Consider the following 13,616-nt stretch of genomic DNA (forward strand, 5'->3'; position numbering starts at 1 on the left):
CCTCCCAGGGGACTCTGGCAGTCTTGCTGTGCCCGATTACTGCTTCCCTGAACAGTGCCATCCAGGCTTTTCTACCTGGAGGCCCCTTTTCAGAACAGTTCCTCCCAGGTTCCCACTTCCTCCCCTCCCAGGGGACTCTGGCAGTCCTAGCTCTCCAGGGGTCCCTATTCCCATGGAGCAGGCAGTGTGAGAGCCCTGTGTCTGTACTCTCTGCCTCTTTCCTGGCTGGCATTCAGCCTGACACACTCAGACTCCCCTTCACTGGGTTTCTCCTTCTCTCTAGTCCCAGATACTCTCTTTTAAAGCTCATTTGGGTCAGCAGATGAGGCAGAGTGCACCCTCTTAAAGAGCCAGTATCGCCCTGTGATATACTGTAGTGATTTGTACTGCCATTTTTAATTCACACAATAGTCAGTCTGTTACACATGCATCCCTCAATTATGGTGGAGAGGTAGTGTCCTTATCCTTTGAAAATTGCCTAACTTTGAGAAGCACGCAGACAGTGATTCTCTATAAAATGAAGGTAGTATGAAGTTCAGAAATTGGCAAAAAAAAGCTACAAAAATTCTGGAGTCCTTGCCAGAATAAAGCACCATTTTTTAAACTCAAACATTCACTTTCATGAATAGCACTTAGGGTTTATCGTAAAACACTTTCAAAGTGTTTGTTCTTGTAAAAAAAAATCTCAGGTTAAATGTCTACATCTTTTACAAAACAAAAATAAGAGCTAGGAAAGGCTACAAGAACAGCCTCTAGTGTAATTAATTTCAAAGTTATTGATTGTCAATGGCACTAAATGGTGAAGTTTTACTGACAAAAATGCAAGATGCTTCCCAGAAAGCCATGGGAAAAATTAAGTTGCTTAAGATATTAATTTACATTATATCTGGATTATTTATATTCTTTGGGATTTTCATTTTTATTCATTTGGTTTTCAAAATTAGAAGACCAAAGGATATCTGAAGTGACAAAGTTCATAAGAAAGTAAAAATGGCAGTTCAGAAATTTGGTTATGTCTTTGCTACTGTTGTTTCAGATGGGTCTCACAGGTATAAGTGAAACTTGAATTCATATCACAATGTTGGTTTGATTAAAGAATCTGCAGAATTCAGGTCTGGTGATACCACTGTAGAAACAGCCAGTGCTGACCTTAACGGCAGTGCAGAAAGCTGATTATTGAAAATGACTTTGCATCTTTCACTGCAAATAAGTTCTGCTATCCTGAACAATTTTTAATATTAAATACCAACCTGCATCACTAGTGTCTTAGAAATTATGGGTGGGAAGATACCAATTCAGATTATGGTTGGTCACTAAAACAGCTATGGTGTAGACTTGCCATTAGAGATAATGAGGGTGTAGTTTTAATAGAAAGTTTGGCATCTTTTGCCTTTTGAGAGTCTAAAATAGTGACAAATTCATGCTGAATAAAAGGAGCAAGAATTTTTGCAAGCAGTCAAAATAGTTGTTTTGATTGTGATTGTAGGGAAAAAGCTCTTCTCTTGAGGAAAGAAAAAAAATTGGAGGGATGATATCTGACCACATTACTCGTAATGGTCTGAAAGTTTCTCTTATAGGACTGCATCTTTTTCCTTACTGCCCATAAGGTATCATTTCACTGTAGTGAAAAAGTGAGAAAAGAGTGTGTTTTGCAGCCATAGGAAAAGGATAAGGAATGATGATGAGGCATGATCCACAGATAAGGAAATTTGAAATTGCACTTTGGCATATAACTTATTTAATGTGCATTTACCTTATAAGTTACATGCCACAGTAGCAAGCAACTTTGTTTTGTATTTTGAGCTATGTTAGTGTAATGTGAAGCCCATAACTGAAGTACCATAAAAATATTTTTAAAAGCTCTAATTGAGTTTGATATTGTTATGCACTGAATTTACAGATTGTTCAAAAGTTTTATGAGTGTTCGCCCACAGTGTTTCTGAAGTATGTTTCTGCCACTCCTTGTTTAATCACTACGAGTCTCAGTGTGGCCTTTTGTAACACTTTGGGCCAGACCACTGGGTTGTCTATACCAGCATCAACCCATTAATTTCTGATTGAGCTACCTGATTGTCTTGTTCCTATCACTTCTAACTTTTCCTGTAAAAGAAACAGTTGAAAAACTATGCCTTTTGAAGAATCAGAGTTCAGCTGTTTTGTATTGAGCACCATGTGGAGCTGCCAACAACTAGAAAAGTCTTGGAATGGATGTCACATTCTGAGGTGCAGTCCAGACCAATGAAGAATTGTCACATTTTACCATGTAACCCCAAGAGCCTCACAATGCCTTGCTACTGTGGTTTTCTGCCTGGGACGCTCACAGTCAGCAACAAGTATGCACTCTATGTATTGGACAACCCTGGTCCAACACTTTGGATCCTGGAGCCAGCCTACAATACCACAGATTTCTACTGGTCTCTGCCAGTCTTGGTTAACAACTGGTAAGGAAACGCCACACTCTCTCCAGCCCCAGTTTTCCCCCAAAATGTGTGTTCTGAAATGTCCAACCTTATCGTGGAACAACCAGAAGAATGTTAAGGTCCATTGCTCCTTTAAACAGCCAGTATTCAACAGTTTGTTACTTTAACTGGAGTTAACAAAGAGTTGAGTTTAAACACAGCACTGAACTGGTTGGCATTAAAAATAAAACAAGTTTGGTTACAGAGATAGATCTTAAGTGAGTATAAGAATTAAAGTGAGAAATGATTACAAGAGAAATCAAGATAAAATGCTTTCTAGTAACTAAAATTTAAGCTAGATTAGGTACAAGGTAAAATTCTCGTCACGTTTCCATCAAGATGGCTGACCAAATTCCTGGGTCACGATCTGTCCTCCAAAGTCAAAGGGCTGGCACCTTTGTTGTCTTAGGGGAAAGATAGATAACATGGGGTTCTTCTTCAAGGAGCGCCCGTCTAGGTCGTAAAATTGCTTATATTCCCATCTCTGTTTATCCCTTTTGACAGTTTTCTTTTGTCTTCCTGTCCTTAATTTTTTTTAATCAGTAAATATTATTTTGTCACCCCCCCACAAATGGTGACTGAACAGCAACCTTCATCTCAGGCATGCCTGGTTCCCCCGGCTTTAAACGTTGCCTGACCTGCAGGCTATCTATTACTGTATCGGATGGTCATGCTGTCTCAGGGAAACCCATATACCACAGAAGTGTGCACCCTGCAAGAAATTATATGCCAGGACGCTGAAAGCCAGGGACCTCCAACGAAAACTATTAATGATGGAGAAATCCCTCAGGCCAGCCTCCGACCCAGAGTCCAGGACTCCTCCTGGCCAACGGTCTCCAGCAACAGCCTCAGACAAGAGCTCCACACAGTGTCTAAGGACCCTGCATCTAACAAGGCGACCAAACATTGGTCACAGTCATCGCCTCAGAAAGATCCCCTTAAGAAGAAGCGATCTCCTGGCAAGAAGTCTGCCCCGGTACCGACGTCACCGAGAACCTCAGATGAGAGGCACCAAGAATGTCTGGTACCGAGACATCCCGAGGAGCCAAGGCACTGATACAGCCAGGCTCTCAGGTGCATGAGCTAAAGCTAAGCTCCCTAGCTCGGCACCAACAGTGCCGAAGAACGCCTCGGCACCAGCTAGCGTAATGGTGCCACCTGCTGCATATGCACAGCCTCACAAGACCTCGGCACCAGCAGAGCATACTATGCTGCTATCCACAACACCAAGCTTCCCAGTACTGCAACCCTTCATGGGACAGGCGGACCTGGCAATCTCCTCCATGCTGGGAACATCCCTCTTCGGCACCAGCGGTACCCCAGTCAGACCAGGACCAACCTGAATAGGCACTCCGAGCAGATCTGCACCTCCATTATCTAGTGATGAGGATAAAGAGAATGATTCAGGTCTTTATACCCCTTGCAATTCCTCCCCGAAACCAGGACCCTCTCACCAACAACCAACTATGCAAGGACAAAGCTGGCAGGCACAACCATGGATACCACCTCCTGTTGTTATGCCACCCAGTTGGCCATAGTAGGACATCTACAAAGCCCAAAATCTTAAACTCCCCAACGTACCAGCATCAAGTGCCACCCGGTCCCCTTCACTCATGAACCCCCCACCGTTGGAGGCCCAGGAGGAAGAGGGAGAGGAGCCAGAAAAGGATTCTGAAGGTGTCACACTGCCACCCCCACCCATATTTCATCCTCGTCCCCAGATGAAACAATTATGCCATCACTTCCCATCACAGGAGTTGATTTCAAGTCCTTCCAGGACTTATTCAAAAGAGTTACAGAATCCCTGGACATCTCTTTAGCAGAGCTGCCAGAGACTCAGCATAAACTTACTGACATCTTGCAGGCATTCCCATCAACAAAAATAGCTCTGCCCATTAACACTACTCTAATGCAATGATAGCATGGCAGACACCGGCCACTGTCCCACCCTCCTGTAAACGCTCGGACAGAAAATATTATGTACCAGCAAAAGGGGCTGAGTTCTTATTTACTCACCCAACTCCAAATTCACTGGTCGTAGAGGCAGTAAACCAAAGGGGAAAACAGCACCAGTCAGAAACCACCCGTTATGACAAAGACTGGAAAAGGCTTGAGCTCTTTGAACACAAAGCCTGTTCCTCAGCCTCACTGCAATTTCACATAGCAAACTACTCTGTTAGTGAAATACACCTACAACTTGTTTAATAAAATGACATCTTTTATTGAACAAATGCCAGAGGAGTCAAAGGAGCAATACAAAGCTAACATTGCGGAGGGCTCCTTAATTGCCAAAACAGCACTGCAGGTCTCCCTTGATTCTGCTGACACGGCAGCTCGTTCCATCACCACGTCCATGGTCATGCGTCGAGCTTCATGGCTCCACCTCTCTGGGCTTCCTAGGGAAGTACAAGTCACAGATGAGGTCCTGCCCTTTGAGGGACAAAAATTATTTGCAGAAACCACAGATCCATCCCTACATACTTTAAAGGACTCGAGAATCACCTTGAAGACAATAGGTATTTACGTCCCCCCAAACAAGAAAAAACGGCAGATTTTTATACCCAAAGATTCCATCCCACCCTGTACTCCCAACCCAAGACAATATGACTAACGCCGCAAGCAAACACAAGCAAGGCGCAGGCATAACCAGGATCAACCTGCCACATCTCAACCATCAACATCCCATCAATCATTTGAAGTATTGGTCAAGGGCTTGAGACCTCTGTCTTCTCCCATGCCAGATTATCAGATAACATCCATTCTCTTTGGAGACCACCTGCTACCACACTACCCAGTCTGGAACAACATCACTTCAGAAAAATAGGTGCTGGAAATCAACCAGAAGGGTTACTCTATCCCATTTATTTCTACTCCCCCACCCACCCACCTTCCCTATCCTTCTTCAGGGACCCCTCCCACAAGACTGTGTTGCAGCAGGAAATAAACCATCTCCTGTAACTAGGAGCCGTTGAAATAGTACTACTCCAACACAGGGGAACAGGGTTTTATTCCCGTTATTTCCTCACACAGAAAAAGAATGGGGGCTGGAGACCCATTCTGGACCTACGCAAACTCAATAAATTTGTAACGATGCAGCCCTTCAAAATGGTTACCCTAGCAACCATAATTCCAGCATTAGAGAAAGGAGATTTGACCTACAGGATGCCTACTTTCACATCACCATTCATCCAGCACACTGACGGTTTCTGCGCTTCACACTAGGCCATCAACATTACCAATACAAAGTACTACCCTTCAGCCTGTCCACAGCCCCATAGGTATTCTCCAAAGTCTTAGCCATCGCCACAGCTTACCTCCGCAGGCTAAGGGTAATGATCTTCCCATACTTGGACAACTACATCATAAGAGCACCAACACAACAGATTAACCCTCTTCACCAGCCTAGGGTTTCAAATAAAGGTTCAAAAGTCCACCTTGGTCCCTGTCCAACAGCTAGAGTTTATAGGGGCCTATCTCGACTGTCTTGCAGCACAAGCAAGATTATCCCAACAATGATTCCACAACCTAACCAGGCTGATAACAATCAGACAGCCCCCAAATGTCTGCTAGGGCCTGCTTACAACTTCTTGAGCAAATGGCTGCTACAACTTATGTAGTCAAACATGCCCGACTGCATTTGAGATGCCTACAGGCCTGGCTCCACGCCTGCTGTATACCACACAAGCATTCCCTTCACAAACGGCTCACTATACCCCGGAGAGAGGAGGATTCCCTCAAGTGGTGGATACAACTGCAAAACATCTGTTCAGGGGTCACATTCCAACAAAAAGCTCCCACTATAACAATCACCACAGATGGCTCCCTAGTGGGATGGGGAGCCCATCTGGACAACAACCCCATCCAGGGACGCTGGTCCCCAGCAGAAACCAAGCTACATATAAACATTCTAGAAAAGTATGCAAACACTTCCTTCCGCTTATCCGCAACAATACCATCCAAGTCCTCATGGACAACACAGCCTGCATGTTTTATATAAACTAACAGGGCAGAGCTCGATCATACCCTTTTTGCATTGAGGCACTCCACCTAGGGCTATGGTGCATATCCAACAATATAGACATTTCTGCAGCTTACCTGCCAGGACTTCAGAATACCATGGAAGACCATCTGAGCAGACACTTCTCACAAATCCATGAGTGGGAGATGGACTACCCAACCCTCGTGACCGTATTCAACCAGTGGAGGTTCCCTACTGTAGACTTATTCACAACAGCTCACAATACAAAATGTCCTCAATATTTCTCCTGAGCGGGGCTGAGGCACCACTCACTGGGCGATGCCCTCCTCACAATATGGGAAGCACCACTAATGTACGCGTTCCCGCCCGGAACTAAGCCGGGTGTTACACAGAATCAGACAGGACAAGGCCAGGGTCATACTCATTGCGCCCACATGGCCCAGACAGATGTGGTTCCCATACCTAACACAGATGGCGGTGAAACCTCCTCAAACCCTTCCACAACTTCCTAATACAGGAGGCTGGCCGCATCATTCACCCCAGCCTAGCGGTTCTCCATCTCAAAGCCTGGTTACTCCATGGCTAATGGGGCTGGATCAGGATTACTCTGAAGAGGTTAAAGATATTCTCTTGAATAGTCGCAAACTGAGCACACGCAAGACTTACACTCATAAGTGGGTAGGTTTCTGCACCTGGTGCGAGGCTCATCATAAGTCTCCTCATTCTGCCCCTCTACCCAGAGTCCTGGACTATATATTAGGCCTTAAAAAGGCTGGCCTCTCCAATAGCGCCATAAAGGTACACTTAGCAGCCATTGCCTCACTACAAGTTAAGGTAGATGGAACCACGATCTTTGCTTATCCAACCACTAAACAATTCTTAAACAGCATGACCAACATCTATTCTCCTCTAAAACACCCTACTCCTATATGGGACCTTAACCTCATGCTACACATCCTCATGGGCAAGCCATTCGAACTCCTTGTGACTTGCTCACTGCTACATCCATCAATGAAGGTCTCCTTCCTTATTGCAATCACTTCAGCAAGAACAGTAGTGGACCTAGGGGCCCTAATAGCACACCCGCCGTATACCACATTCTATAAAGACAAAGTCATCCTAAGACACCACCCTAAATTTATACCTAAAGTAGCCTCTTCATTTCATTTAAACCAACCCATTTACTTACCTGTGTTTTTTCCGAAACCCCACGCCAACACTGGGGAGGCATCCCTTCACACTCTCGACGTCCGTAGAGCTCTGGCCTTCTGCTTAGAAAGAACAAAGACGTTTAGAAAATTGTCCCATCTTTCTTTTGGTCGCAGAGCAATCAAAGGGTGAGGCCATCTCTAAACAAAGATTATCTGCATGGATTTCTGGCTGTATCCACCTATTCTGTCATCAGAGCAACACCCCTGCTCCACTGGGATTCGTGCGTACTCCACCAGAGCGCTATCCATGTCTGTAGTGTTCCTCAACAACATACCCATCGTAGACATTTGCAGGGCAGCTACCTGGGCTTTGGCCCACACGTTTACCAAACGCTATGCCTTGGAACTACGTTCCTCTGCCGACACTCAGTTTGGACTCTCAGTGCTGTTCACTGTTAACAAAAATACTCCGAAGCCCCTCCTTCCATCGAGGGGTACTGCTTCATAGTCACCTAAAGTGGAGCAACCACAGGGACACTCCTCGAAGAGGAAGAGAAGGTTACTCACCTTGTGCAGTAACTGAGGTTCTTTGAGATAGTTGTCCCTGTGGGTGCTCCACTACCCTCCCTTCTCCCCTCTACTTCAGAGTTTCACATTGATTCTGGGGTAGAGAAAGAACTGAGGGATGCTTGGCTGCGCATGCTAAGTGGTCACTCAGAGCGGCGCGAGATGGCTTCCGTGCATGCGCGGCCAACCGGGGCACTGCTACTACAAATCTCTGATTACAAGTGCAGGGCGTCAAGACACCTAATATGGAGCACCCACAGGGACAACCATCTCGAAGAGCCTCAGTTATTGCACAAGGGGAGTAACCTTCTCTTTCTTGGTCCCCTTCTCTTTTATAGTCCAGTGAATCTTTGAAATGGAGTATTCTGAAGGATGCCTCCAGCTCAGTCTATTTCCAACTGTGAAGTAGTGTGACAGAATACACTCCTGTATTTACATGCTACCACACTATTGTAATAATCTTTTGTACAAAGTATGCCTTATAAGGTATCATTTGAAAACTCATTATTTGCTGTTCCGTATTGTCCTGTTAAAATATGGATGAAAAGATTGTTTGTGAAGTTATAAGATTCCCCCTATGATGTTATTAACACATGTTCCAAACCCTACAGCCCTGCCCAGGCAGAAGTCAGGTCTGTCCTAAACAAAGGAAGCAATGTGTGCTTGCCTTAATTTGCCTTGAAGCAGTAAACAGAGTTATCAAGCAGGAGGGGAAAACAAAGGAAGTTCAAACAGGTGAAAAAAAACATATTGTTGTCTTCTTGGGTCTCAGCTGGAAATATTTTTTCAAGTGGGGGACTGAAACTATTAAAAAAAAAAAAAAAAAAAAAAAAAAAAAAGGGGACATCCTCCCCCCCCTTGCCCACCTCATTCTCCACACCTGAGAAGACAAAAGGAAACAGCCATTGGACTCTAGGGGAGGGGTCCTGACCTGCGAGTTTGGTCAGTAATCTGCTGGAGCCTGGAGAAAGTTTGCTTTGCAACTAAGTTAGTTTTGTAAGTAGATACTAGTGAGAGTTTTCTCTTTATTTTTCTTGTAACCATGTCTAACTTTATACCTCATTACTTATCCTCACTTAAAATCTCTCTCTTTGTAGTTGCTAAGTTTGCTTTACTGTTTTATCTAATCCAGTGTTTTTAAATTGAAGTGCCTGATAGCTATTTAAGATAATAAACTGGCATATTATTTCTATAAAGGAATAATGGATTTAATATATTTGTACTGGCCAGGACAGGGCTGGGCAGTACAGGACATACATTTCTGGGGGACGATCTGGGACTGGGGTGTGTTGAGGTCACCCTGCAGTATAACCCAGGCTAGTGAGAGCCCAGGTGTACCTGGCAGGCTGCCGTTACACACAGACACCTCAGGTGTGGCTTGCATGCTGGAAGGCTGTTTGTGAGCAGCCCAGATGGGAGCTACTGTAAGGCACGAAAGATTGCAAGACGGGTGACACCACTACTCATTCCCCTCTGGGGTTGTCTGCTAAAATGCAAATTGTTTAGTTCTTCAAGTCATGGTACCTATGTGTATTCCACATGTGGGTGTGCATGCATGCCATGCACCTCAGTCTGGAAGAAGTGTCCGTTGACCCACACGTACGTGATGCATCCCCTTGTGCTTCAAGCCGAGGGTATAATAGGTACAGTGGGTTGACGCCTCTTTGGTTCCCTCTAATCGCCGCACGGCCTGAGTCGGAAACCCCTGTTCCTTCACACTCTTAATTTTACTAAGAGAGTGACCACTCCTTGTTCTGTGTACCTAGTTGCAGATAGTTGTATATTGTCATTTTAGTGATCTATATGTTAGTGTAGTTCTTTCCCTGTTTGGGGAACATTCTCCACCTGGGGACTATGCCCCAGATTCCGTGATTTAAAAATTGTGTCCTGCCTGCACTCATTATCTGTGAGTGACAAACTCCAGAGGTGCCTTTGCTACCTCGGCAAGACACACATTGTGGCTTCGCCTCCATAAGTACTTGATGGAGGAAGCCATTTTAGACTGAGGGCATGTTCTGATCCGGGACCGATGGAACCCCCGGTACAGCGACCATTGTTGGCAGTGAGAGCCCCTCTGATCACCCTTTATGCCCCTGGTCTGTTGGTACTGAAGACAAAGGACAAGTACCGACATTAGAGTAAAAAACACTGTCATGAGCATAAAATCAGATCCCTATCATAGATTGCTCCAGCGCACAGCATTTCTTCCCCAAGCCAGGCCAAGTTGGGTGAGATATTGTGCGCGGATCCAACTGGACCAATGCCCAAGCTTCCACATGTGGAGAGTAAGGCTAGGTGCAAATGGGATCTGATGGTACCAATAACTGCCATGGTACCCGTGCGTCTGGAACACTCACCCGTGTGTGCCCCCTCCTGCCAGTGCCTCTGCACCCCCTGGATAGTATGGCCCCACTGACACCACCTAGGTCCTCTGACATTTCCAGAGGTGCACCACGGACTGCTAGATGCTGTGAGCCTTTCTTGTTGACAGCACTGAAGCTTACAGCTCTGTGGGACCTTAATCTCATCCTCTCCGCCCTCATGAAGCCCCTCTTTGAACCGTTGGCAACGTGCTCCCTCTCCCACCTCTCAATGAAAGTGACATTCCTGGTAGCCATAACCTCAGCCACGTGGGTAGGTGAGCTAGCCGCCATGATAGCAGATCCCTCCTACACTATATTCCATAGGGACAAGGTATCGCTACGGCATCACCCTAAATTCCTCCCAAAGGTAGTGTCGGAATTCCACCTATACCAATGCATCCACCTTTGAAGCAAAACACAGGAGCTGTTTAACAACACACAGCAAGGCTAAATAACAGTTTAGGAAAGGAAATTAATAGTATTTGTATCCAATTGAAACTGCAGAGGAATCTTATATGTTGGCATAGTGTAATTGCTCAACTTGGAATGTGGAGTGTATGTTTTTAGAAAATAGCAGGTTTGGTAGGAATATGTACAAATTCTCAAATGGACATTTGAAAATATAAAGCAAGATGAGTCTGAGTAATTTGATTAATTGTTTTATATCTAAGGGTTACTTTTAATTTTTAGAACTTTAGTTAGTATGGACATGCAGACATTCATGGGGTTGGTGTTCAGTGTAGTAGATAGTAGCTCTCAAAACATGCTATTTTTAATACAGTATCACTATTGCATGTTTTTTATTCCCTATATAGGAAGTTACAGTATTGCAAATGTCTTGCCTTCAGCTCCGGATATGGCTCAGTTTAAACAAGGAGTGAAATCAGTGGCTGGAAAACTTTCTGTTCTTGCTAATGGAGTCATGACTTCTATACAGGTTAGTAAATTAGGAAAGTAAGAAATATTAAAAATAACGGGATAGATATTGAAGTCTTGTCATGAGGATTTATTCACATGATTCCTGTTAACTCCTTAGGGGGGAAAAAGTTGATTGTTTTTATATAATGTAGCTGAAATGTCAGAGAATTTTCATAACAGATGGTAAAATATTTAAAGCTTTTTATGACTTTCCAATTAATTCACTTTTCGTAGAGAAGTTTCCATGGGTACAGTTGAGACTTAAAAATGACTAAAATGTTCCTTTTCTTATAGTAATTGAACGTGCATTCTATCAAGCGTATTTGTTGCTCATATCCCATTTTAGAGTAACTAGTAGTAATTTAACTGTTAGGCTTTTGTCTCTGTAATTGACGTGATAGAAAAATGTACCACAGAGTCCCTGGATGGAAGGACCAATATTTTTAAAAATAGACACTGAAACTTAAAATCCTAAATTCATAATTAGGCACCTAAGTAAGAGGCCTGATTTTCAAAAGTACCAAACGCCCATCAATTCCCATTGAGCTCAGATTAAATTTTTGAAATTCAAGAGCCCAATATTAAGCTCTTATTTTTGAAAATCTTGGCCAATTTTCTAAATGTGGTGACTTTAAAAATTAAACCTCACTTACTTTTAATGAATATTACCATATTTAATTTATCTTGCTGTGGAAAACATGCCCATGAGTGTTTTGTTCTTTTTTCTAGGATCGATATAATTCTTAACCAGTTGCATATCAACATATTTAAGTACACTAAAGAAGAATTTCTCTCCAGATATGCCAGTGATCACATTGCTGATTGAAATGAAGGCTGCCTTAAGGCTGTAGAATATTTTGCAAGTTGTTTTGCCACTTTTGTTTACCATGTTACTTTCTGGTTCTTGGAATTTTTGGACTGTCACTTTATTTTTATGTAGCAAAAACCTTGTAGTAACTTGTTACATCACTTACGCTTTTGTTCCTTTATAGTGTTGTATCTTCCAGTGTCCTTAGTGTTACATACAATACCTCTCTCTCTCTCTCCTCCTCCCCCCCCCCAGTTGGCTGTGGGGCTGGGAAGAAAAAGGTGGATATAAGGGCGCTTACATGGAAAGATGAGACTTACTGATCTGAATCTCTGCATCTGTAGTCATAAACCTCAGATGCCACATGTATACATAGTTTGGCTGCTCACATTTTTGTGTCTTGTAGAAACGAAATCTTAAGTTAAAAAAATCATACATTGAAATGGTATTTAGTGTATTATGGCAAAATATAGGACTTGATTTGGACCTTTGCTTGTCATGAAATAGAAACTCTTGAAATTCATGTTGTTCAGCATTAAAATGACAAGGGAATATTACCTTGAGAGCATTATTTCCTCTAGAAAATCTTTTGTTTAGGGTGAGGTATGAAATATATAAATACTCAAGTAAAAAGGTAACAAACTTAATTTTGTCATGGGATCTATTTATTCATAATTTTAAGAATTATTAAAAATTGCAATATAGTCTCCTTAAGTGCTCTTAAACAATCAGTATCGTGTACAAAATGAACAAAATTCAAGTATACATAATTATAGGGACAGATAGAGTAGTTTAATTGACTATTTAGTTTTGTTAGGTATTTTTAGAACAATCTTAGTTTTTTGATAAATTACGAAATATGTGAATAAGAAAATATAGTGGGGCTGTGTTTTAGACAGCCTGGAATTTGCCACTGACAAAGTATTTTGCAAATTTTGTGGATCTAAAAAACCCCCAAAATGAGTTTCCAACTGATTCTGTTCTATAGCTTTATTTCTTAAACAACTCTCAAATTTGTAAACTGCTAATGCCTAATAAAAACCATTGAAATCAGTTGTATTTTTCTTATATACATGTATGCAAGAGGCCAGTCCACCATGCATGTTTGGTTTCTATACTAATGCTGTGCTTGCTGTTTGGAATTAGTCTTTAATTAAAATAGAGTGAAGTGGCCATTTCATATCAGTTTGCTATGTTTATAAAGAACACCCACTGATTTGGAGTGGGGGAAGGAACCTACAGTGCTAGTAGCTTTGTATATTAAGATTTTAATCTAGACACATCTGGACACTATATTTCCTATCTAACTAACCGAATTTGATTCAAGTTCTTCAAATTTAATCTTTACTTGCTGTTCTGTCTGATACATCC

At 42.9% G+C, this 13,616-nt stretch overlaps 1 protein-coding gene across 4 annotated transcripts in view; it reads left to right on the top strand.

Annotated features, from left to right (window-relative positions):
* Positions 1–13,298, top strand: part of ARFGAP3 (ARF GTPase activating protein 3) — an 80,267-nt gene extending 66,969 nt beyond the window's left edge. For all 4 annotated transcript variants that reach the window (XM_084632380.1, XM_084632379.1, XM_084632377.1 and 1 more), the window contains 2 exons: positions 11,335–11,456; positions 12,167–13,298. In XM_084632380.1, coding sequence (XP_084488506.1) covers positions 11,335–11,456; positions 12,167–12,184 — 140 coding nt within the window. In that variant the 3' untranslated portion in view covers positions 12,185–13,298. The remainder of the gene's footprint in view (positions 1–11,334; positions 11,457–12,166) is intronic.
* Positions 13,299–13,616: the final 318 nt, after the last annotated feature.

Source organism: Lepidochelys olivacea (assembly GCF_965140295.1).
Source record: "Lepidochelys olivacea isolate rLepOli2 genome assembly, chromosome: 1".
Classification (NCBI taxonomy): Eukaryota; Metazoa; Chordata; order Testudines; family Cheloniidae; genus Lepidochelys; species Lepidochelys olivacea.